We start from the raw sequence: 25,702 nt of genomic DNA on the forward strand, positions 1-25,702 counted from the left end.
ATGCCTTCCTCACAGGTCTGAGCTTGGAATTCCACCCTGCACATGCAACCCAAACAAAGCCCAAATAGTTGATGGCCTCTCTTTGTCTCTCATCAGATACCTGCAGTATGCTGGGTCCTTCTCGAGGTATTCTTCCTTGGGCTCCCTATAGTGGGTGTTGACCCCTCTTTTAGAATATTTAGGAGGTGCCGTTTTCTCTGTGGCAACTGAGGGTCTTTCCTTGGTAGACCCTCGTAATGTTGACCTTCCTCTCAGGACTAGGGGCAATCTGGGGGAAGCCCCCATTTGCCACTACCAGGGATTGCATCAAAGTGTGGGTACCTTCCCCAGAGTTCCCCAGTCCATCCTAGCTGGCTCAGCCCAGGTCACATTAATCGTCCTACAATTAACGGTGCATGCATTTTATTTTAGGTTGGCTATGCTAATGCTGCTAGTCATTGCTCCGTGAATGATCACATTCCTGAGGTTAGCACATCTAATCAAGGGAGCCTAATGCTCTTAACATAGTCCTTTTAGTGTAATCTGTGTGTCTAATCCCTAGGCGTCTGATCCTTTTGCCTCTAATCTTCTCATCTTTAATCCTTTTGCATTTAATCCTTGTTCCCCTAATCCTTGCACCAGTTATGAGCATACGATTAATCCTTGTATAATGTTTTCACTCTATGGTGAATTGCAGGACTCTCTTTATGTAGACAATGATTGTATAGGTCACCTTTGAAAGGCTAATCTGCATTTGGCTGATCATTGTAGCACAAATCTTTATATGCTAAATTCCGGTCCATAAATCATCATAAAAGCAATCCCCGGATGGCCCTTTGCTCAATGATTTATCATTATCCAATTGATCATAGTAAGATGACTAATCAATTTGAAGTTTTAATAAGTGTAGCAGTGTCTGAATAATAGAGACACTTGCGTATTCTTCATACATGGTGTTTGTTCGCGCAGGCCCAGTTCATAGCTTTACGTGTTACAATCTTTGCCTGAATTTATTTTAGAGGGCGCACAGCAATGACATTCAGGCTGCCCTGCTCTGTGCTGAACCTATGATTTGGCAATGCAACGCCCCTATCAGGAGCAGTTGGTCATCAGTCAAGCACACCAGCATCAAAAGAGAGCTGATGATGATGGAAAAGCTCATGGAACCTTTGGTCATCAGCTGCACACGAAATACTAATAGCATCGTTTAGAGATAAAGCGATGTGCATTTAGGCAAAAGAAAGCCATTGTTGCCAGTGACACTGTGTCAAGGCTAGGGGCCAGTACACAAAAGGTTTTGCAGTCCCAACCATGTTTAGAAGTTGACAAAAAGCCTGCATTCTGTAAATTGATGCTCAGAAGGCACTCTATCATGTGCATTCGCAGCTTTCTTCCACCAGCAGAGCAGTCAGGCGGCCTGTGGGGTGGGGGGTGCACTGCAGAGATGTTGCATCAAGAGCACATCCCTGATCGTTTTTTTACGAAGGGATTGACATGGGGATGCAGGAGCTCCGGTGTCTGTTTCCCTGTGTCTGGTCTGCTCTGTTGCAGGCCTGGTGCAGGGTAAGCGCTGTGACGACAGGGATCTGCGCAGACCACTGCCTGCTTTCATATGTGCAGACAGGGATCGGCACAGACCACTGCCTGCTTTGATCTTTCCGGGTAGAAATGCGCATTCATTTCTATCCGATCATAAAACATCGACATGTTCACGCTTTCCCCTAGCACTTTTGTGAATAGGCTCCATAGTGACCAAACGAGAAAAACATTATTTAAAGAATTGGCACCAAATATTGTTAAAAGTCAGTATGTAAAATAATGCACCCCAAAGTAACATACAGCCACCTCACCAGTAGATCGGACTGGGACTTTGCGTTTCGGCCAGGATTTTCATAGAGATGCTTCCAGAGTGGCGCAAAATGAGGTTGTTCAGAGACCATGGTTGTGCAAGTTCTTGTAGCCTTAGTCCGGGTATGGTCATGCAGATTAATGTTGTGCATGGTCTTGTAGCCGCAGATCCTACAAGGTCCTGTACCCGGACTTTGTGCACGGTCCTGAAGACAGAGAACATGGCCCTATAGACGGAGCTCATGCATGGTCCTGTACACGGAGGTCATGCGTGGTCCTGTACACAGAGGTCATGCGTGGTCCTGTACACGGAGGTCATGCGTGGTCCTGTAGACTGTGGTTATGCTGTAGCCTGTGGTTGTGTAAAGGTTCTGGAGACTGTGGCCATGCACGAGTCTTGTAGACAGAGGTCATGCAAGCTCTTGTACACTGAGGTCCTCCAAGGAATTGTAGAATGAGGTCATGAAGGAACTGGTAGGCTGCGGTTGTGCAAGCTCCTGTAGCCTGAGGTCGTGCTAGGTCTTATATAGCGTAGCTTTTAGCAGTGAGTGCCCTACAGCTGCGGGACATTCGTGTTTCATATAATGTTATTGTCACTGTTAACATTGAACAACTTTTGCGTCTTCTGAGACCTTATGCAGACTTTCCTGTGGCCTAGCTTATTTGTGCCACTGTAAAGACTCTTTTATCATAAACCAATTTAATTGTTTGTTACTAGCGAGCACCAGCATAGATTTAAAACAAATGGCAACAACGAATTAAGGAAACCCCTTTAAGGAGCACAGAGTATATAAATACATGTTTAACGTCAGAAATATAAACTTGTTTTGAGTGTGCTGATTTTTTTTGTTTTAGGCTAACAGGAGATTATGTTTTATAACTTTTACAAAGTGTTTTTATTTTGTTGCAATTTTTAGCTTAGGTGTATGCTTTAGTTGAATGCTGGCCAAGTTTCTATTATTTTTGAGACTACTGAAATTTGCTAGTTATCACAACCCTAGATATCAGACAATGCTGTACTTTGGCTTAGGGGGGGGGTCCCCTTAAAAGAGCAGTAGGACTTCCGTGGTGTTGCTTTCACTGCAGGATCTGTTATTTTCCCATCAAATTGTAACACTTCCAAGAGTTAGGCCACACCCTACTTCAACAACCTTCCTGACAACTGTAGAGGAGTGTGTTGCAAGCCACAGGTGAGTTTCTTTCTGATAGATTACATGCTTGTGTTTTCTAGAACATTTCCCTTCTATAGGCCCAATTCCCACTTTGCAGTCTTCTTTTGACTTTCCTTTCGCCCTTTCTAGCACTCTGGTTCAGAGCGGTCATCCGGCCACAGCTCACCAAACAGAACATTAGCATCACATTTCATTGGCTAAAAGGAGAATGTATTTGATGTCGAATAGGTAAATAAAAAGTTTGTAAAAACCGTCGATTAAAGCAATATTGAAATGAAAATAACTATCACATATCCTACAATATTTTACAAATCTAATGTTTCTCATACAAATTAACTCGAAAAGACCTGATAGACCCAATAAGAGTACCAGTTGCAACCAAGCAAAGATGGTAGCACCAGCATATATAAATTAGGAAACATTAGCATTTGTTCAGCGGCTCGTCAGGGCGGTTGCTGAGTGGATTCACTAAGACCCATCTCTTGGAGTCAGAGGTGGAGTAACATTCCGGAATGAATGCAAATACTGATTTCTCATGCCATTTCAAAACTGGTGGATGGCCTTTCTCAATGGGAGGAAAGTTGACCCACAGCCTTCCCAATGCAAGATGGCACTCAGTCCTACCACATTTCACAGGCTATCATACACTGGCATTTCCCTTTGAAAGGTGATCTGAAGACTAGATTGGTGCATCACACGTGATGTTGTGAGTGACGCTTTGAATCCTGCTTCATCACGTTCTGACTTTCTCCTGGACTTGCTGTTTGCTCCTCTATCTCTGCCAACCCTATGCCGTCGGCCCATTCTATTGTGCTCCAGTCCTGGCTTTTCTGCTTTCTGTGTATCCAGCCCGCTGCCTTGACACTGGTCTCATGATCCTGACGCTTGAGTTCCTTTGTGTCAAGGACTGTTTGTGTGACGAGAACAGTTTGTGATTCTGTGTGTGAAGTTCCTAAATTGTAACTGGTGGAAGGTTTTAACCCGCGACTAGGTTTCCTCTAGTGCATAGGGGATTCCACCCCTCCGCCATCACGCAGAATCCTGACTTGGAGGAACATTGTCACTTTCACCAACTGTGGAACAAAACAGAGTCAGACATTGGAGCAAAAATCCAGAATTGGTAGGTAAACCTACCCACAATAGCACCATCCCCTTGACATTGGTATTTTGGGTCGGGGACTTAAAGACTGCCATTTTGGGGAAGGTGGGTACTCTGCTGTGTAAGCAATGGAAGAGAAAACACATGGACCAGCTTTGTGGAGGGAAAACTGTAAAATCGGGTAGAGAAGGAGGGTGCAGCAGGAAGAGGATGCATGCGGCCCTTCCGGAAGGATGTGGCTCCTCCAGAAGCCTGTCCAAAGTTGTGTAACGGGGGCCACAACACAGCTTAAAGGCTAGAGGAGTCATTATTTTATTTATTGATTTTATACATTTTTAATGAGTACAAACCAAACAGGCATCCAGGCGCAGCGCTTAGAGAGGCCGAAAGGGAGGGGGAAAATCATTAGACTTACAGTACCATGTTCAAGAGGGGTACTACTAGGATCGGTGGGAAGTGAGGCTCGGCCCACAAGTGGGAGGGAAGGTTGTTCCAGAATCGGGCAGCAGTGACGGGGAAGCTGACGCCTCCTGCTCTGCTGCGTTTGAAGCGTGGTGTGGCCAGAAGGTTGCAGTAGCGCGATCTTGTAGGTCTGGCGGACTTGGCCTTGGCTATGCGTTGTGAGAGATAGATAGGTGCGGTGTTGGTGAGACATCGGCGTGTTATGGAGAGTATTTTGAGGTTGATTCCTTCTTTGATAGGTAGCCAGTGTGCTGCTTTTCTATGGACTGAGACATGGTCCCTTTTTGCTAGACCCAGAGCTGCTTAGATAGCATTGTTCTGGATGGACTGGAGTTTCAAGAGGTTACGTTCTGAGGTGCCAGCGTAGAGGGAGTTGCAATAATCCAGCCGAGAGCTGATAACCACCCTGGCAATAGTCAAGTGCTCCTCTTTGGAGAGGAGGTGCTTAGCGGCCATCAGTAGTTTGGTGGTGTGGGCTGTTGAGGATGCAATTACGTTGACTTGGCGTGTCATGGTGATACTAGGATCCAAGTAAAAGCCAGGTGTTTTGACAAAGGTAGACACCAGGCTAGGGCAGGCATCAATGGTGAAAGAGCGGAATGCAGGGTCGAGTTTGGCAAGTCATCAGAGAGGGCCTACAATCAGGATTTCAGTTTTTTCATTGTTTAAGCAGAGTTGGTGTAAGTCCATCCAGACTTGAATGGTATCTTGTATGGTGTTGATGTGTTTAGCATCCTGGTCGTAGATTCCTGAGAGAGCCAAATCATGCAGCAAGATTTTGGACCCCCCCCCCCAAGAAAGACAGTGATAACAGACAGAAACTGAGCCGCTGTCTGTGGGTTTGGAATGGGAAAATCGGAGGAACAGACGACCAGGATCAGTGACCGTTAAAGGCCTGGATGAAGGGTGTGTGCCTGCATCTAGATAAGGGTAGCGCTTGACATGGGCTAGACCTCATGGGAGTCTCACATGATGGTTCTGTTCTGTCATGTGCTCATCAGGAAACTCCTGGTATACGGGACCCTGCAAGGGTTAGAGGCACCAACTTGATGAAGGTGCAAAATACAACAGCATTACTTTGGTGGTAAGAGTTGCAGCCAGGCATCGTAGCATTAGGTAGAAGCTGTCCCTCTGCCGGGTAAGAGGACATCACTCCCCACATACACTTGCACGGAAGGGCTGGCCTACCCCCTGTTCTCGGCATAGGTGAACATAGCCTTTCTCCGATTCATCAACCTGTGATTCTAAACAGTGGCGTCACTAGGGTTCGGAACATGGAGAAAGTCAGGAGCGGGTGACACCATGAGGTGCTGCACAGGGTGACACCGATCCTAGTAACATATGCTGGGGAGAGGCAATCTGCTCGTCACTGTAAACATTGAGAGGGTGTAACCCCAATCGCAGAGAAAGTGACGAGGAAATATAATGTCATGTTTGGTTGCCTTCCCTTGACTAATTTGCTTTGAGTAAAAAATCCAAGATCATCCTGCTAGCAAAGCAATACAAAATGAAGTGTAATATTCCCTCTTGGGTAGCACTGCGGGGGACAAAATATTATTATTATTTTTTTTATTGGTCATTTATTATGCGCCTATACACATGTGTCTCAAGGCGCAAGAAGGCGAGGAGGGAGGAATGATCCTACTAGGCCTTGTACATTCAGATCGTAACGCGCTTAATCCCGAGATCGGTTTCGTGCGTGGATCTGGGATTTGAACCTGTGTTGCTCAGCGTGATCTTGCTTCCAAGACCAGCACATTGCCACAGAGCTATCCTCCCTTCACATCATACTGTTCTGCTGTGTGTTTACTTACTGCAGGTCCTCTCGATTCCCTTTCTCCCGATGTTTTCCCTGTAGGATTGGTGGGAGCAGGAGTACCCCATATAGTTACTTGCAAGTTGATGATTTCCTGTGTGGCAGAGGGAGTTTTGAAAAGAGTAGCATTTCGTGAGGTGATGGGGCCTTTGCAGTAAATGTGCGTGCATCAGTGCCCTGTTACACCAGGCAGGTTGCTAAGTATAGCTGAGTAGCAGTAGTGGGTGGGATGGGCTGTGAAGGGGCAGGGACCGCCCAGCGGGCAGGATGGTTCCAGGCACCATGTGAGAGGAGACTGAGGGTATGGTGAGGCCTAGCACTGTCTGCAAAGAGATGAGGGTGGGGAGTCCAGGTAAAAAGTGTTCCACTGTTGCTCCTTTGTCTGCTCTTCCTGGAGCTGGGTTCTCCAGCATGCAGCTCTCTAGATGTTTTGTGCTATGACTCCTATGATCCCTTACCATTGACTATGCTGGCTAGGGCTGATGGGAGTTGTAGTCAGAAACATCTGGGGATCCGAAGACTGGCCTAGGAATACACGATGCACCATGGCCTAGTAAGTAAGGGCTGCACATTTATGAGGTGCTCGTCCTCCAGTGCCGAAGGTGTGCCCAAGCATTGCATGCTGGGATGATCCTTGTGGGAATATAGTGTAGATTAGCACTTTAAATGCACAAATGAAGGAGTAAATTGCCATATTCCCAGTCCACTAATCTCCGCAGATGAAAATCTCAATTTGAGTTTGTCTATTAAGTTTCACAGTGGGACTGTGAATGCTTGCTGTTTATTATGGCATTGAAAGGGACTTCCAGTGGGAAAATCATAGATCCCACAACCCTACCCTAAAGTTTTTTATTACCTGAGATCAGAGAACAGCAACTTACCTCTATAGCCCTTTAAAACCCTGTCTGCAGTGGACATGTCTGCAGCTCAAAGCTCCCTACTATCTTTACTGGCCTCTGGTCAGAGAAATGGGTGTCCTCCAAGTCATCCGGGGGAGATCAAGGTGGACGTGTGCCGGAGCAGGGGATGGGTGGTGTAAACTTCCCTATGCTGCTTTGTTTCGCATCCACCTGCTGCCAACTGAGGGAGTCCATGCTTTGGATTGATAGTACCCACTTTGGCCTGGGGTGGAGACCCCTGAGAGAGATACAGTGCTGTTTAAAGAGTTTACAAAAACTTTAAAGGTCTCCTTCCTGAGACATAAAAAAAAACATTAAAAGAATACCCTCTGCAAATCGTGCAGAGGTAATAGGGTTGGGATGTGTCATTTTCTCAATATGCTTTAATGCAAAATTCCATTGTTCGCTATTTTCTGGGGGTTTCCATAGTGCTATGCGTTTGCTTCTTTTCTTCTCTTCCTATGGAAGCTTCCGGCAGTGCACAGTGAAAATACAACAAGGAGATTGGTGCAATGATTGCCCTTAATGTCTCAAATTAAGCTACAACTGGTGGAGAGGAGAAGGGGAAGAAAGTCCGGGAGGAGTGGGGAGTGGAGGAAGGGGCCAGATGGAAGGCAATGGGACCCAGCCAACATGAGAGTCAGGAGGGTGAGGAGACAGACTGGCAAAGGACCAGACGTGTGGGGACAGACTGATGTGACCAGGGGAGACAGGGGAGTGGCAGAGTAACAACAGTCCTGGAGGGCCACACTGATAATTGGCAAAGATAGCAGACGCATAAGTGGCCGGGAGGGTGCAGTAGGGCTTGACTGCCAATGGACTGCAAAGTAGGGCCGTGGGCCACACAAACAATGGACCAGAGAGAGCGGCTGGGGTTAGACTGGCAAGGGACCGTCAGAGTGTAGGGGAGTTCAGACTGACTTGGGGTCTTAAAAGGGCAGGGCTAGGCTCAGAATAGGAGGTAAGTGGGCCAAGTTACAATGGTCTGGAAGGCATTGCCCCATACTGACGGGCATGGTGATGGGAGGCTGGTCCAGGAAAACCAAAGAGCGGAGGGTGGGGGGCGTCACCTCTCTCTACATGGGGACATGCACTTTTTAATTTTCACTGAGGGAGGGGGGGGATTTAATCAGTAGATATTTTTGGTACCCTCAATGAAAATGTAACATTAAAATAAATTGATGCAAAACATTGCTAAAATATACAGGATGACGTCACATGGACGGATTTATAACATTGTGTGGATGATTGACTGGTGCATCGTCATTAATGGTGAGTTCCTCCCTGTTACATTTGCCACAATTCCTTTGTGCCGGGGAAGCCAGGCATCGTTGCTGGAGCAACTTGCCAGGGGATGCCGTGGAATTCTAGGTTTCCGGTCTGCGCTGGCTGACGGAACACCTCCAGTACCCTATAGAAGAATGTTCTTGTGGAAGGAGAGATCCTCTGCCTAGTTATTTGCTCTCTTGTCTTGTTGACACACTCAAATCATCTCATTCTCTGTTTCCCTTTAACAGGATCTGTCCATGTATATAAATGAAGTTAAAAGGGACAAGGAAACATTAAAGAAAATTAGTGATTTCCAGAGTTCTATCGAGAATTTGGTAAGTTTCGGGAAGTGGCAGCGGTTAGCCTGCCGCGCAGACCACCTGCTTCATTCCAGCAGTGCCTGAGGGAGGAGGGCGGTGAACTAAGGTCTCAGTAGCGTGAGGGACCAGGGCTGACCTTTTCTGAAAAGGCTGCCGCTTACTAGAGAAGGACTCGAATGGCTTCAGGATCAACAGCAGGAGCATGCCTGTCCAAAGTGCTTTATTGCATTAACGCCACCTGTCACCGCTTGTGACTAAGTGCCAGTCTCCCTTCCCATCCGCCACTTCCTTCCTGTTTGTCTGCATCCATCACTTGCTGGTCTTGAAATTGGTCTCCTTCATGTTCCTCCCTTTAACTTTCCTTGGACTCCCCCTGCTTGCACGTTTTACTCTTCTGTCCTTCCTGCAACCCTTATTTTCCCACCTGTCCTCTCATTTGTTTTATGGTTCTGACTGGCTCCCATTATGTGGGCTTCTCATTTAAAATTCATTTTGTTCTGTTTGGTTTGTTGTTGTGTATAGCGCTACGATGCCCTGCAATGCCAGAAAAGGCACGCTTCAGGGCGCCAAAGCAAACGGAGCTAGCATCAGTGCACCAGGGTGTCTGTGCTAGGCCCCCGAGACCTTAGTTTGCTGACGGGGCCTGAGGCCTAAACATGCCCACGTATGCCCTGTTACGGAGGTGAAGAGGACAGCTGGGTGGCTGTTAAGTGTGGTGTTCGATTCCATCTAAGTGCACTGCACTGGGCCTGCTCTCTTGACGTCCCCCCATCTCTGCTAGATTCCCTTTGGGTTTCCAGTGGTGGGTCTAAAGATCGGGCCCCTTCTCAGCAAATACTAGGCTGTTCTGGGAATCGGTTGCCTATACCGCTCCTAACCACACCTGCTTGACAGAGAGAATCAGGCCGAACCCCCACATATTTACATTAAACACCAAATGGTGGGACGGGTGGTGTGTCCTTTCCATGTGAAGCTGTAGGTTCACAGGTTCTGCAGAGGCATAGCCAGGATTGTCTAACAAATGAGGCCTGAAGCTAATGTAGTTGGGCCCACTGCAGTGACTTTAACATCTGTAAATGTCTATGCAGTGCTGCTGAGTGGGAATTTACAGATTTTGGGTTGGTCTGGCCCGATCAGGCTCTGCCCGATCTACGCCTCTGGGGTTCTGCTTTCTTGCTTGTCATTTTTGAGGCCTTTGTGCCTCTGGCTCCTTCCTTGCCTCTGCTCGCCTCCGCGGATACAGGCGGCCTGTGCCCCCTAGTGTACTCCCCAGGCTTTTCATCCCTCTCCCTGCCAGAAGGAGGCCCTATTGAGGAAAACGTACTGTCGATTTCTTCTGTTTCCATTGTGTGATGTAACATTGAAGACCTCTTGCTATGTTTCTTTGCTTTCCGCAGCAAGTCAAGCTGGAAGAATTTGGCAGGCCAATGATCGACGGGGAGCTCAAAGTCCGTTCTATAGTGAACCACACAAAGCAAGATAGGTGGGTGCTGGTGGCGGTCTTAGCATGAAGGGTAGTTGCCCACTCTCAGTAGTGGCTGGAAAAAATGTCAACTTGCCGGCTGAAATTCAGCAACAGTGTTCCAGTTCTGGAAAGAGAGTCCTGGGCTTGTGCACTGTTATTATATTGTTTTTAGTTCACAAAGGACTTTTACAAAATTTCATATACATACAAACCATTAACATTAACGTCACATTTCACCATGTACATCATGTACATCCTCAGGGACATCATTTCACCAAAATGGCAGGGGTAGCGGAAGTGACATCACATGACCCTTGACATATGATGACAACACAGGAAGTGATGTAATTTGACCCCACCCTCAACTGATATCGCAGGAAGTGATGGAACACGACCTTTCACCCATTGACAAAACAGAAAGTGACATCACATAGCATTGTACACTACGGAAAATATAGTTACGATATCACTATAATGTGATGTACATTTCATACAAGAATGGATCACCATATGTATCGTTAAGATCAGTGTGTATAGGCCCATATTACCAAATTACTATGAATGCAAGTAAAATACTTCTCCAGATGTGCCTCTCCAGCACATTGAGCCAGTCTAGATCCCTCATCGCCAGCGCCACCAGCCCATATAAAATTGCTAGACAAAAACTCTGTTAATATAGCTGTAAAATTCCACAAAAGGGGGTAACCCGCTGACTGTGAGGAAAATGTTTTAGTCACTTGTGTGAGAAGACGCACCTTACACTTTGTCACTGTAATGATGTGGGAATGGCCTCCCCTGGCACACAACTCCAACCCCAGGTCCTGGTATTCTCCACGTACTGTATATTTCCAAGAGCTGAATCAAGCACCACCCGATGTATCTTATGGCCAACCACTACCATTGCCCTAGTCTTACTCATATTGATAGTCAAATAGTTCAATGTTGCATACTCGCACAGAACCTGAAACTTGACTGTTATCCCACTGACAGTCCGGTCCATCAAAACCAGGTCATCTGCATATAACATACAGGATGTAGATTTATCACCCAGTTTGATTGGACAGACAAGGTTATTCGAACACACTGGCAGGTCTGCCAAATATAGATTAAACAAAAGTGGGGCCTGCACACAACCTTGCTTGACTCCCCTGCCTGCCCCAACCATATCCAATAGGCACACTCGTACCCCAGTGTTGGAATGGAGTCCCACCAGATTTGCCAATAGCCAATCTTGACAGTCCATTCGTTTCAACTTTTGCCACAGGATGGTAAGGTTCACAGTATCAAACACTGTGCTAAAGTCCACATAGATCAAGTACAGTGGAGCGTTGCACCGCACAGCAGCCTTTTGTATCAGGTAGTCCAATAACCTAATGTCATGTGTGGTCGCTGAGCCCGGGCAAAAAACTGTTTGTAATGGATCTAGAATATTATTCTCTAAAACCCAATTTGGCTGGTGCATAGTACTTTCTCAAATGTTTATAATTATGTTTAATCTTTAAACAAGCCACACAAAGCTCTTCCTATATGATTCTTTAGCTCTGTGTGGGTGGAATTTTGTCACAATTCATGCATTTGGCCTGACAAAATACTGGCACTGGTGGATTGACACTCTTCACTTAGAATGCCCAATTTCTCAAAGGGAGCTTACTCAGAGTTCTGCTTTTTGTTTGGATAATATTCCCCTCTAAGGTTCTAAACAGGTTGGGTTCCATTGGTGGTGTGTGTGGTGGATTTGTATGTTAGAGCTGGAAGTTACATCATGCAAAACAGTGTGGGGTAAAACATACTTATTGCAAGATTACATGTATCAAGAAACCAAACCACCATTGTCTGAGGTTCTCGTGGTCTTGGTCACTTCAGCTGGATGACACCAATGTTTCTGGAACCCAAAATAGGCATGCTTTTGTGAACCTGAACCACATCATAGTGTCTGAGTGCTTTGTTGGGACACATGGTTGTCGAGTTTCTTTCATGTTCAGTGTCTTTGCATGCTGATATATGTAGAGATTTGTAACACACCAATGGATGTTGCTGAATTTCTTTCCCCATAGCTCCCTTCGTGACTGGATCAAATTAGTTCATTCATGCTTGACGGCAGGCTGATCAGGGTCTTTAGGTGGTGTCGACACTCACCAATGCCTTTTCGTTGCAGGTATTTATTTTTATTCGATAAAGTGGTGATCGTCTGCAAACGGAAAGGATACAGCTACGAACTCAAGGAGATCATTGAGTTGCTCTACCATAAAATGACGGATGATCCCATGACCAACAAAGATATCAAGAAGGTAGGCGAAGAGGATGATGTATTATATGGCCAGTACTGGATTTTAGGTCAGATTTTCCTAGAACCTGGTATGTCAAAAAATGTCTTCCCTGATCTCTGATCAAGAAGAATCAATTTCCTATGTTTGGATTTTAAACCGTGCCCAAGCTGGGATGCAAACCCAGGACGTTGGGACCAAGAGCGAGTCATTTAGACACAAGACCACTTGAGCTTCTGATCCAGGATACCTGTGACATGACTGTGACATGACCTGTTTGGACTGTACTCTGCAGGACATATTTAAAAACTGCTTTTTAGGGAGTTTAATAGGTGTGCACCTTTTATACTTTGGCAGCAACAGTATAGGAAACACTCCTTTGTTGGGTTATTTTCCAGCAGGTGTTCATGATTAATCTTCTGAGAGGCATATGTTTATGGGGTGGGAATAAACACCCCACTCCCGCACCCCCATCTTCCGGTCACCTGTGGAATCAGACAGAAATAATCTCCATTTCCAACACTTTCCACAATATTCCCATTCATCCGAACCCCATTCTGGACATCAGAAACAAGCCCCTGTTCACAGAGTTATGTACTTGGCATCACATCCCTACTTTCCTATTGCTGTCAATGGGGAGCACTGGCACAGTGATTCTGCAACGGTGCTGCTCTAGGGTTGGTTTTCTCAGGTTTCAGGTGATACCCGTTTTGGCTGAAATCGGTGCTTTAATACTCACCACATGACCCACGTTAAAAAACCCTATTGTTTTTGACCCACGTTAATAAAGTTGAGACAGTTATCCTCACCCTTCTTGTCTGAAAAGCATTACTTGGTGCAGCAAAGGTAAATAATTGCATACCTCCACCCACATAACCCCCAGCCCAACCGATACATTCCATCTTTTCAGTTGGAAACAAAAGTACTCAAGAAATGTGTATTTGTAATCATGTAGCTTGTATAGTAGTTAAGCTCACGGGTCTGTAAACATAGTATTATTTTAGTTATATATTTTTTTCTTCTTTGCTATTGGTTGATGGTGTGTATTTGTTTTGTTATTGATGTAGTCTGGTTTTAGTCATCAGAACAGTAACAGGTTGAAAGGGGAGGGGGGTGGAGAAGGTTGCAAGCTCCTCTATCCTTTGTGTCCTCGTAGATGCCTGCAGTCTTGCCTCCTCCCCTGGGTTAGAGTGCAGACAGCCATGTTTGGTGTCTAGGTGACCACTTTGAAGTGCCAGAAGAGTGCCTGTCCTCCATGATCTTTGGACAGCCATTGACGCAGTAGAACATGCCCTCTTCTGGTGCACGTTCTGCCCATACCTATGTGCTTTGTGACCACCAGAGGCTAGTGTGACAAATCCTTCTGTATCACCACTTCTCCCGGAGGGGGAGCCCCTTCCCTTGAGTTCAGAGAGGTGAGGCCACTACTTGATACTCCCCCTGGGGGAGGTACTTACCGGGTGGATATCACCCCCCCCCATGGGACTCTGGATTACTGTTCAGGAAGAACGCGAAATGCCCAAAACATATCCCCATCTCCTTCATTGTCCTATCCTATACAGGGACCCATAATCCCACACTTGTCCATGTACGTCTGTAGTGTAGATGATTTGGCCTCCCTAAAAAGTACTGGGACTAGGAAGAGTAGAGACAACCTATGTGAGTCATATGTGGAAACTAAGACGAAGAAGAGTACAAGTCTCGGTAGGATAACTCTGGGGCAACGCGCTCGCCTTGGAAGCAAGACGACCCGGAGCAACACAGGTCAGATCCCCGGGTCCGCACTTAGAAACCTCTGGGTATTAAGCACATTATAAATAACCTTTCATAATCATAACCTAGTTGAGGATGAGAGCATCAATGCCGAGACGAAGATGAGAGGCGGAGTGATACAGAATAAATACTCTGCGGAACCAAAGATCATCATTCTAGTCAACACGGACAAACTGTAAGTCAATGGAACATAAAAAAGAAGAACTGAAGCCAGCATTAAGCCCTCCCTCGAAGAGCATTGAGCAGGGAAACTGTGCCACGCTTGAAGAGACGGGAGATCAGGATGCGAGAGCCACTCAAGAGGCATCCCTTTTCGTTCTGCATTTGGCAGACAGACTACAGGGCTGGAGAAACAGAAACAAGGTGGAGGGAAGCCACCAAATCGTGCGGACGTGGAGAGAGCATCAAGCCGCCCAGCCTTCACCACTGCAGAGTCACCGCAGCCAGTGAGGAAGTTGCGTGCAAGAGAGATCGCGGGAGACTGAACGGAGCAGCAGGAGCAATCTGTGGACAGAGAAGACCCAGCAATGAACCCTGAGGGGAAGCCAGGAAGGCATAGGAAGCCCAAGAACCAGTGTCTGGGACTCGTAAATGGAGCAAAGTGAATACCTGGCATGGTAGTGAACCAGATACATCAGCGTAAACCTGTAACAAATAAGGAGGAGTTTGGGACCACCACCAAAGGAGAAGATCACTAGTCTTCTTCGTCACAGTACCTGGCAGGCAAGTGAACGAGGGCTGCAGGGCAATACCCTAACTGTGCAAACTGCAAGAAACCTGAGAAGGGCCACGGGAAGGGAGTCCTTTCCCTGACACTGTGAGAAACCTGAGAAAGACCAGGGCAAGGGTGGCATTCCCCCTGGCATTGTTAACACTGAAAGAAACCTGAGAAAGACCAGGGGAAGGGAGTCATTCGCCCTGGCATTGTGAACATTGTGAAAACAAGACCATACTTGGCAGGCTAGTGAACCAAGTTGGTACAAGTCTGGGGAAGGGAGTCATTCCCCCAACCTGCATGAACTCTGACAGAGAGCCTAAGAGAAGCCTGCAGAAGGAAGTCATTCCCCCAGCCTTCGTGAACTGTGCAAAAGGGCTTCAGAAGGACGCTCCCTTTACGAATGTGGAGCTACAAGGTGCGAGAGATAAGGGGACAAGAACCATGTCCCCTGGTATTGACTACTGCAAAGCCAAGGAAGGCCCAGGGGAAGGGAGTCATTCCCCTGGCATTGTGATGTTGATCATTTTTAACACTGATGTATCGGTGAACTGAGACTTTCAAGCTGAAACTTTCTGTTGTATATGCGAAAGGGACTGCAGCCTGGGGTAGGGAGTCATTCCCTTGGGAATTAGTCCCTCCACATCACTGGCACCGAAGACCACTCTCTGAGGAAGGAAGCCACTCTTCTGCATCATGAAGACTCAGCAATCCTTGAGTTAAGTTACAAGTGTAAGGGAAGGAAATAGATTTTTGACACAGGATGGTGAACTTTTTAGTTACCGACATTCTGTTTGTTTTATTTATTTGTATGGCGCACCAAACCCGGGGGTAATTGTGCGCAAGCAGTACATGACAACGTTAATCTTAGGTTACAGGATATGTTGTTAGCAAAATTTCAAATTACAATTTACAAGATTTACAAGGTACATAGTTGCACGTTTGTTATATACAATATTTACATGTTACAGTTAGCATGAGGAGAGCAGCCTGCATGCTGGGTACAGAGTATGAATCCGCAAAGCATTGTTGTTCACAGATATATGCTGAGACATGAAGTTAGGTTGCACATTGTTCTTGGGATTAGGTCCCAGGAAGATTGTTAGTTCTCAGCCATTTCTGAATGTTGCGTCTGAAGCTGGGGTAGGTTTGGTTAGTACGGAGTGTAATCTTTACATCTTTCGTTTTTGGTTGAGGCAGGGAATCCCCTCTTAGAAGATAGGGAGAGTTAGGGTTTTCTCTTTCATTTTTGAACTAAATAAAAGTATTTAGCCAAAAGAATGCCAGCTGTGTGTCAGTCTCCCCCTTCCGCACCCTTACAGGTGGCACAGAGCAGGTTCAAATGTTGCATGAACATCCCCAACAGCTGCTGGAATGCAAATCTCCTGCAGGTGGAGGTGGCTTTTTAATCTACTGCACCTCTGATCTAAATTATTATAATTGTATGTTTTAGTGAGTCTGATGGCATGTAAATCTGTAAATATAAGACATAGCTGGTCATGGCATGGTGGCTGCTAAGAACACATAATTATACAGCCACAACAATTTGATATTACTCTAGCTTACGCTCTGCGTGCAGTGCCCAGCTTTGATGGTACTGATGTTTGTCAACTTCTGGTCTATCTATCCACTACAGCCATGTGAAACAGTAGCCAGAATGATGCCTCTTTGATTCTCTGCAGGAAGGGTAACGCCTTCCCCCCAGGGCATACAAACTTCCCCCAGAATGTCTCCTAGTAACTGCTGCTTCAATGGTAACACTGACGTAACAAAACCACCCTCACACCAAGATACTGACCATTGGTATCCCTTTGAAGCCAGCCGGCACTGGATGGTGGCAAGTTCGAGTAGCCAGAGAGGTGAAGTAGGTTGAGGGAAGGGTCCCACCATCTTGTTTTCTGTTAGGACTCTAATTTTTCCTGTCCCCTCCATTTCCTGCTGGCAAGGTTAGTTCGCTGTGATGTCATAAGGCAAGTGGCACTTGTTACAACAACCTAGATCGGTCCGCTTATAGCAGGCTTTCATTGGACCAATTGCATGTGACATTTTGTTTTTAAAATAAGTGCGAAACCCTCTCATTGTTTGACACATTTTTGGACTCTTAAGAAGAACTAATCTTGTTTGGAATACAGTCTGTCACATCTTATGTCAGTGAACTGAAGACCGAAGACATCCAGGGCTAAGGTGAACTCTGTCCCCAAACTATCCCCAGGGAAAAGTAGGGATGACTGCTGCTGGACCAAGGCCTCATTGCTGGCTGACTGTAACCATGACCCTGTTCACTGGAGGTCAAGGACCTCCTGTGGGGGCCAGCATATGCCTTGGAGTGAGAGCGCAGAAAAGACTGACACAACTCATCCTTGCTACCCTGGATTGGGACTCCAAGCAACCCAGAGGTACAAGGAAACACTGTAATCCTGCTTCACTGAGTCAAGGCCTTTTTGAGCCACTTCAACTGCACTCTGTGCCCTTCTAACCAACACAAGACCTCTCTGCAGATGTATGCACTTTACGGCCTTTGAGCTGGTTACCTGCAACTTTGAGCCATTGCAACACTGTCTCGCAGCACACTACTGCCACAATGTCTCAAGTGCCAGCTTGCCACGCTGGAAGCATCTAGCAATATGTTGCATTTTGAGTGCCATCTTGGTCCAACAGAATATTTTCTTGACCTAATTTGACCGCGACTCGGCTTACTAGAAGCCTTCATTTCCAGGCTGAATCGATCACATGTTGCATCCCTTTTACCCAACTCAAGCGCAGACACAAATGGTTGGAAACCATTGATTTGCATTGTCTCAAGCACCATCTCGATCCACACACAGCCCTGTCTCAAAGCTGCCTCATCAGTGGATCAACACTACTCACTCTCTCAGCGCTGACTCGACCACAGGAAAGTGCATACAAGCCTGGCTCTATGCTTTTCAGCACTTAAGACAATGAATTGAGGTACTGTGAGGAGGTCGTGTCTCCTCGTCTACTTTTGTTACCATGGGGACTTCAAGCCCTCCCTCACAAGACCTCATTAGGGTCTGGTCAAAACTGACCAGACCCTAATGAGAGATGCTGCCATTCAACTACTTAAATTGATAGGTTTTTAGGGCTTTTCGAAATTGAAGGAGGGATTGTAAGGCCTGAATCTCCAGCGGAAGGCTGTTCCACAGATTCAGGCCATGAACTGCAAATCTCCGGTCACCCCTGAAGCGTTTTTCGGGGTACTGACCAGAAAAATAAAGATTTATTTACAAGCCGAGTCATGAATGTCGAGATCTCAGGTGCCAGACGTCTTGTGACACTCACTGGTAATGGAAAAAGTACATAATTTGTGGGCATCAGGCTTTCCAATAAAGCATGAATAGAGTCCCCTGAAACGGATGCAAGTTCAAGCACAGTTGGAATTTCCCTGTTCTGCCTCCATGGGAATTTCCTTAGGAAAAGTTTCTAAATCTTGACTCTAACGCACATCAGATAAAGGATTTCCTGGAGCAACTCAATTTTGTTCTGGGAGATTACATTAAATGTATTAACCTGTGCGAGAGAATGTTCCATGGAGGAGGAGGAACGATTGGCTGAAAAAATGGAGAAGTGTTCTCTTTATTGGCTTTTAGTAACCTATATTTTATCTGTAGGAATTCAGATTTATCCCTAAAACTCGCAGCTTTATATTCTTTCAGTGCCTGTTTAACATTATTAGCGTAGGTGGGTCGCTGTTCTATCTTTCCTACAATTCTATTCTGTAACTCTAAGATGTTTGGGTAGAGGGATTCCATTCTGAGAGAACCAGGGTTTAGAGAATTTGTTTAACGTTCCAGCACTGAGTGGTGCCAGTCTGGAGCAGATGCTCCCTTTCCGAAAAATACATCGAAATTCAAAACAAAGGAGGGTTTTGCTAGTGTTTTCTAGTTCGCTATTTTTATAGAACCTTGATTGGACATTAATTTTTTTGGAGTCTTTGTACTGTTGATTTTTGGGTTGCTAATATTATCAGCTCACATCCGTCGTGAACATATAGCCTGCCCTCAGCCTGCGCTACCACACATGTGAAGGAGGCATAACTTTAAGGCTGTGCCTCTTTCACCTTTAGGACTGGGATCACTGATGGTTTAGTAGTAGTGTGGGGCTGAGTAGGCAGTTTAGCCCCTACTCACACCTATACTCCTGCAGAGCAGTAGTCCTTTCGACTCACAGGGGCACCACATTTTTAGTCTCACGCTTACCTTTATAAATCCCTGTTATCAGATGTGTTTCTCCCATTGGTTTAAACAAAGAGAACCAAGATTACAACTCGGAGAACACACTTTCTGTTAAATAAAATGCCAGTACTGGAAAGAAGCTTGAATGATCTGGTCACGGTTTGCAGCAACAAAAGCATTGTGTTTGTCACCGCCCGCCCCAACCCACTGCATCATTTTTCCCGACCTCTCCTTCACCAGCTACTTTCCAATCCAGGATAATGAACATTGTGAGTCCTACAGGGTACCAGCAAGTAATCCCTGGAGTGGGAAAAGGGAACTCACAAGGGCAAGTGGATTAGGAGAAGGAATTCAGTAGTTGCAGGAACCATGGCATGTCCAGCACTACAAACAGGCGAATTCAAGGAACCCCACAATGTCTGCAAAGACGCATTGCTGAAGCGATCCAACTGCTGTGACTCCTTCCCAAATCAGTTCACTAGTGCTCATTTTACCCAGCTCAGAAGGCCGATGTGCGGAGTTGGCCCTACCAGACTTTATACACGTATGTGCAGGTTCAAACATATCCTAGCCTATCTCAGATCAATTCGTGAAGGTCTCTACCGATTGTTAAAACTGTGCTCCTGTACGAAAAACGGGAGCAATTGAATTTAGCACCCAGTTTTCTGCTGAGATAATACAAAATTGAGCAAACCGGTTTAGTCCCAGGTGGTATTATCTAAACAATGTTTTTAGCAGAGCAATAATGAAGGACGCTGTTTTATGTAATGTGGTTGCTGCATAACACAAAAAGAAATGTAGTAAGAACATGTATTTTTATGCTATGCTGCAAATATTGGAGACGGGCACGCAATTTGTAAATGTCTTGCTCCGCTGGCTTGGTCGTTTAGACTTCTTGATTCTCATTATTTCCTCTCACAGGGAAGTCTTGTTTCTCCTAATAGTGGCAATAAATAGTCCAAGAACAGGAACCAGATAATTGTGCATTGTATATTTAAAAGAAAATGTTATTCTCTTCATTACGTACGTGGAATCAATGGTATTCAGCCATAAATCAATGGATCGGTCTTCTGGTGCTTTCCCAATACACCTTGCCGAAATCGCAGAATTTTCAGGCAAAAAACAACATTGTAGGCAGGAAAATGTCTCAAATGGCCAATTTCGCTGTGGCAGAAAAATTGGCGAATCCATCAAATGTTTCACAAAATGTGCCAATTTCTCAGTAAATCCCTGTACATGTTTGTCTACGGATGGTAAGACTTAAAGTGTTAATCATTGAATGATTAATCTGTATTGCCTCCATTTTGATCTTTGAGTTTAATCAGATGTATTTCCAATCTATTTCTTCTATGCATCCTAGTCCCATGGGAAAATGGTAAGAAGAGACAACTCATTTTTCCAACGTTTTGTGTGATTGACGTTTTTCTTTTAATTTAACTATGTGCCTATAGAGTGGACGTAGTGTAAGGATGATTTTGGGTATGTCAGGAGTACATGAAACACACAGCTATACCGCAGAGAGAGAGTAATAGAATAAACACGACGGCGCTGTCACGATCAGGTCCTCAATTCATACACAGGGACTTTTGTTAAATCATTTCATTCTTTTGGCATTTGCATCATTTATGTTGAACAGTATGACTCCTTTTAATGGTCAATTCTTCTACAGTCCACGTTAAAAGGGGTGGCAGGTGGTCCTTTAATAGCTATTGATTACTCTTAAGGCGATAGGCCCATTACAAGGCGGCAGCAGCGATTTCCAAGCATTGTGTCTTTGATCAAAGCATATTGTGGTAAAGGGAAATGAGGGAAGTTGAGGGTAAAGTAGAAGATGCTTACATTCTAATATAAAGCACACATCTGTGCATAGAGGCTGAATAAACCATTGTACCTGCTCGTCCTCTGATCCTTGTCCACTCCTTCCCGTTACAGTGGTCCTATGGATTCTATCTGATTCATCTCCAGGGGAAGCAGGGCTTCCAGTTTCTCTGCAAAACAGAAGACATGAAGAGGAGGTGGACGGAACAGTTCGAGATGGCCATGTAAGTATGGTTTGTGGGTGTGGGAGAGGCATGTGTGGTTGCGTTTACCAGATGGTGGATCAAAACTTCCCAGACTTTACTCCCTGTTTCCTGCCAGTGGGTGTTTCTTGGAATGACAATATCCCCATAAACTAACTGTACTAATGTTGCTGAAACAGTAAAGGTGTAAAGTTTGAAAATTCTTGAGGAATCGAAGATAAATTCTGCAAGTGAAGGGTGCTAAGCAAAATATTCACATCGATCTATGTGATTACATCGAGAATTCTTTCTCAGAGATGATTTAATAAAATTATTTTTTTATAGATATTTCACTGCATGTATATGCACGGGGAGACCCCCAACAGCCCTACCACTTCCCCCACCTTAATTATTACCCTAACCCAACACCCCTCACATATTTGCAGTGAAATTTGTTAATTTATTTTTGAATAAATCTTTGAGTGAATCTGCTGCAATGTAATCCACGTATACCATTCACATATGTACATTTCCCTACCAGACATAACATTTGAAAACACGAGCCAAGCAGATCACACCAACAATACCTCCTTGTTGTTCCAGTGTGTCTAATTAAAAGTTCACATGCACATTCCATAGATCATGCAGTGGTCACATATTATCTCAATGCTTTCACATTTCTCCCAACACTTTGATGTCAAAATATTGGGGAAAAAATAGCAAGTCATGGCATGCAAACTGGTACAGTCATAATGCCACATGCACAGTGCAGGAGTAGTCAGAGTGTGTGAACTGGCTGGAGTGCATTGCGGTCCACTGGACCATCTAGGATTCTCCTAGGGCTCCCAAACGTCTTGTGACCGCATCCCACGTCCTGCAGACAAAACAATACTGGTGTGACTTTACCAAGCAGAAGATTTTGAAACGCCATCCTGGATTGGACCCCATACGTAACACTGGAAGGGAACCAATCCACTTTAGCATTGTGCCTATGTAATGGGTGTGGAAGATCCTCCCCTTAGTTGATTAATCTTTGGACACTTGAAGAAATTTGCTACATCTGGGACCTGGTTGGGAGTACAGTCTGATCCAAAGTCCTCTGCCATAAATGTGAAAAGAAGATTTGGGAGCAAGAGGCAAGCTTTTCCCCATAACCATCCCAATGGAGTACTTGGTGACCAGCCGGCTGGACAAGGCCTAATACAGCTAAGACCACTGGTCACTAGACATCAGCTCACTGGAGGTGACCGAGCCCTGAACCTGCTCGCTACAGTCCTTCTTGGTTGCGAAGTGTTGAAAAAATGAATTATCTTGCAATATGAGACCCTGGACGGGGTCCCCTAAAACCTCAAAGTCGAGCTCTGGACCCTGTTTTCCAGCTTTTATCATGTTTTAAGTTGACGGGACTGCTTTCAGATGCTTTTTGAGAGGCGTTTAACAATTGCTATTTCCATCTGGTGTTCCGTCGACCCATCACCAACCTGCGCTCCAGCGTTTTTTGAGTGGATCACCATTGAAGAACCGCTTTGCATTGAGGAACCCTATTTAAGTCAACTCAATCATAACCCTGACTCAACCCATTGCTGTGTGATTCCTTCATCCGATTTGAGCTGATCACCGCTAAAGGACTGCACCGCATTGTTGGACTATCTCGAGATGACTGAATCCTCTTGACTCCCGCAATCCAGTGGGAATCGATGACTCAAAACGTCTCAACATTGACTTGACCCATTTAAAGCCTGGCTTGATGCTGTTGAGTCCAAGAACAAGTATTTGAAGTTATTTGAAGTGGTGCTGCCCCCTATGGCCCGCCGTGAAGGGACGTAGTGATTTGTCTGAGTACCCCTATCTTCAGAGCCATAGTGTCCCCTTTATTCCAACGTCTGCATTCTCTTACTTTTTCCTTACAGGGGTGGGTCATCAGTACTTCTATTCATTGTGTGTATTTTATTGTTTAATTAAAATATCCTGTGTTGTAGCACTTTGATTGGACATTCTTTCATTGTGGTACCCCAGTAATATTGCTGTTTGGTGTGCTTCTGTACCAGCTCACATTCCTCCTGAAGTGTATTGCCTGCCCTCTGCCGGTGCTACCCTAAGAGCGAAGGAGATATAGCTATCGGTCTGGGCCTATTTCACTTTTATGATTGGGATCACTGCTAGTTTAGTAGTAGTGTGGGGCTGAGAAGGTGTTTTATTGATTATGCATCCCAGTACCCCATCAAAGCAGTAGGCATTTCAGCACCTATGCACTAGAGTCTCACTCTCTTCCCAGAGGCTGGTACGTGTCCCTGAACCTCAGCACTGTTGTCTTATTCTTGTAAGAAATACAAGAGAACGCATAAGATACATTCTGCATTTGACTGGTAAATGTACAACTTAATAGTTTTGGTTTTGGGTGGTGTCTTCATTAGACGACTATTTGGTCTAACCTCGTGTTAGGACAATTAACTTATTTATTTATTGGTCACTTATTAGGCACTTATACAATTAGCAAAACTGTTTCAAAGCGTCCACAGGGAAAACATGGTTGGGACAGGGGAAGACAATGAATTACAGCAAGGATAAATAATTGCAATAATAGTACAAACAATAATGAGAATAAGGGAAGGGGAGATGAACCTACTATGTGTTCAGAACGTGCAAGTGCAGAGGGGTAGAGGTGAAGTATAAGGTGCTTTGATGCTCATGGAGAAATGCTCATGGTAAGTGCTCAGAGGAGAAGAACGTAAGTGCAACCATCGATGAGTGGGTGAGCCAAGTAAGTGCAGTAGAAAGACAGCGACTGGGATGAGAGATGTGGTCGGTCAAGTCCCCGAGGACACTTAAGGGCCCTGCACATCATTCACACTGCTATAAGATTAACAGGGGAAAAAGGGGAAGGAGGAGGTAAAGAGAAAGGTCTTGAGGCTTTTTCAGAACTTAAGGAGGTCTTGTTAAAGACGCAGAGGGAGATGGAGCACAGGAGTCAGCCAGCCGAGGAAAGTGATACCCACCAGCTCTCTGTTTAGCAAAGCGCTTAACACACAGGGAGTTGGTGCTGGAGGAGCGTAGGAGTCTAGAAGGAGAGTATTTGTTCAGGAAGTGTTGGAGATAGAGTAGTCCACGGTCCAGATAGCCTTGTGTATTATAACAGAGGGATGTAAATGTAATCCTTGCTGAGACCAGGAGCCAGTGAAGGCTTTGTGTAGGGCTGGAGAGATGCGGTCTCTGGGCTTGAGGCCAAGGATAAGTCTTGCTGCACTGTTCTGGGTTAGCTGGAGGGGTTGCAGGGTGGCGGAAGGAAGATTAAGGAGGAGGTTGTTGCAGTAGTGTAGCCTGGAGAGACCAGAGCGCGGGTGACATTGAGTCTCTTGGGGAAGGTGAGGAAGGGAACAGTCCCTTTGAGAAGGAAGAGCTGAAAGTGGGACTTCTTGACAATGTTCTGGATATGTGGGATGAAGGAAAGGGAGGAGTCAAAGATGACTCAGAGATTCCTAGCTGCAGTGGAGAGGGTGGGGGCATGGAGGAAGGCCAGAGTGCAGGGAAGAAGTACTCTGTGTTCTGTTTTACAGACGGTTTCTGAGGACATCTCATACCGCTGATTTGTATATATTCCAGTTCAGACTAGCTGTTGCCGCGTGCTGCGATTACTCAATGTTCATCCTTCAGGAGTGTTCCATTGGGAAAATAGATGTCCCTTATGTAGGCATTGTATTGGGTGCCCTTGCATGTTGTGCAGATGTATTCAGCATTTCTCTCGTGAGGAGCATACCCAACAGTTTCCTTCCACTGTATTCTACAGATGGGCGACACGTGACATAGCCACTTGTTCTCCTTCTTGTTCATTTAGGTCAAACATTAAACCCGATAAAGCCAACGCCAATCATCACAGCTTCCAGATGTTTACCTTCGAGAAAACGACGAACTGCAAAGCCTGCAAGAAGTTTTTAAGGTGGGAAAGGGACATAATACTACCAAGGCAGCTCTTAGTCGGTGGAGTGGGCTGATGGAATGGTCAAATGAATAGGTTCGGACTGTGTTTAACAATCTGCTGGCCCGGATGGCTGAGCACTTTCCTCTTCTGTCCTTCCTAGAACCTGCTTCCATTTTGCTTCTCACTTGTCCAGTGTGTTTGTTGGGGTTACCTTTTTTCACTTGATTTCGCATGAATACAGCTCCAGAATAAAATTTAAAAAAGTGTGCTTCTCTAGCACTTCATGCCCGATTCCGTCTGCTGCTCAGCGCTGCAATAGCAGCTAGTTGTAATCGCACTCACTGTGTAGCCCTCGGAAAGCTGGGGGGGGGGGGCTGAGCTGGAATGGAAAAGGGGCCTGTTTAATTATTCTGTTGCCCCAGAATAAAGTTGCAGCACATGATTGCGAATGCTTTTTGGTAATTGTTCATTGTGGACACATGTTTTGAACCGAACTCAAACATGTTATGAGC

At 45.6% G+C, this 25,702-nt stretch overlaps 1 protein-coding gene across 2 annotated transcripts in view; it reads left to right on the plus strand.

The window, feature by feature from the left end:
- The window catches only part of VAV2 (vav guanine nucleotide exchange factor 2), a 1,354,235-nt gene that overhangs the window by 1,180,990 nt on the left and 147,543 nt on the right, over positions 1–25,702 (plus strand). For both annotated transcript variants that reach the window (XM_069609623.1, XM_069609624.1), the window contains exons 12-16: positions 8,793–8,879; positions 10,262–10,347; positions 12,485–12,617; positions 21,207–21,316; positions 25,107–25,208. In XM_069609623.1, the coding sequence (XP_069465724.1) occupies positions 8,793–8,879; positions 10,262–10,347; positions 12,485–12,617; positions 21,207–21,316; positions 25,107–25,208 (518 nt within the window). The remainder of the gene's footprint in view (positions 1–8,792; positions 8,880–10,261; positions 10,348–12,484; positions 12,618–21,206; positions 21,317–25,106; positions 25,209–25,702) is intronic.

This window comes from Ambystoma mexicanum, chromosome 8, assembly GCF_040938575.1.
Source record: "Ambystoma mexicanum isolate Mex_15411 chromosome 8, UKY_AmexF1_1, whole genome shotgun sequence".
Classification (NCBI taxonomy): domain Eukaryota; kingdom Metazoa; phylum Chordata; class Amphibia; order Caudata; family Ambystomatidae; genus Ambystoma; species Ambystoma mexicanum.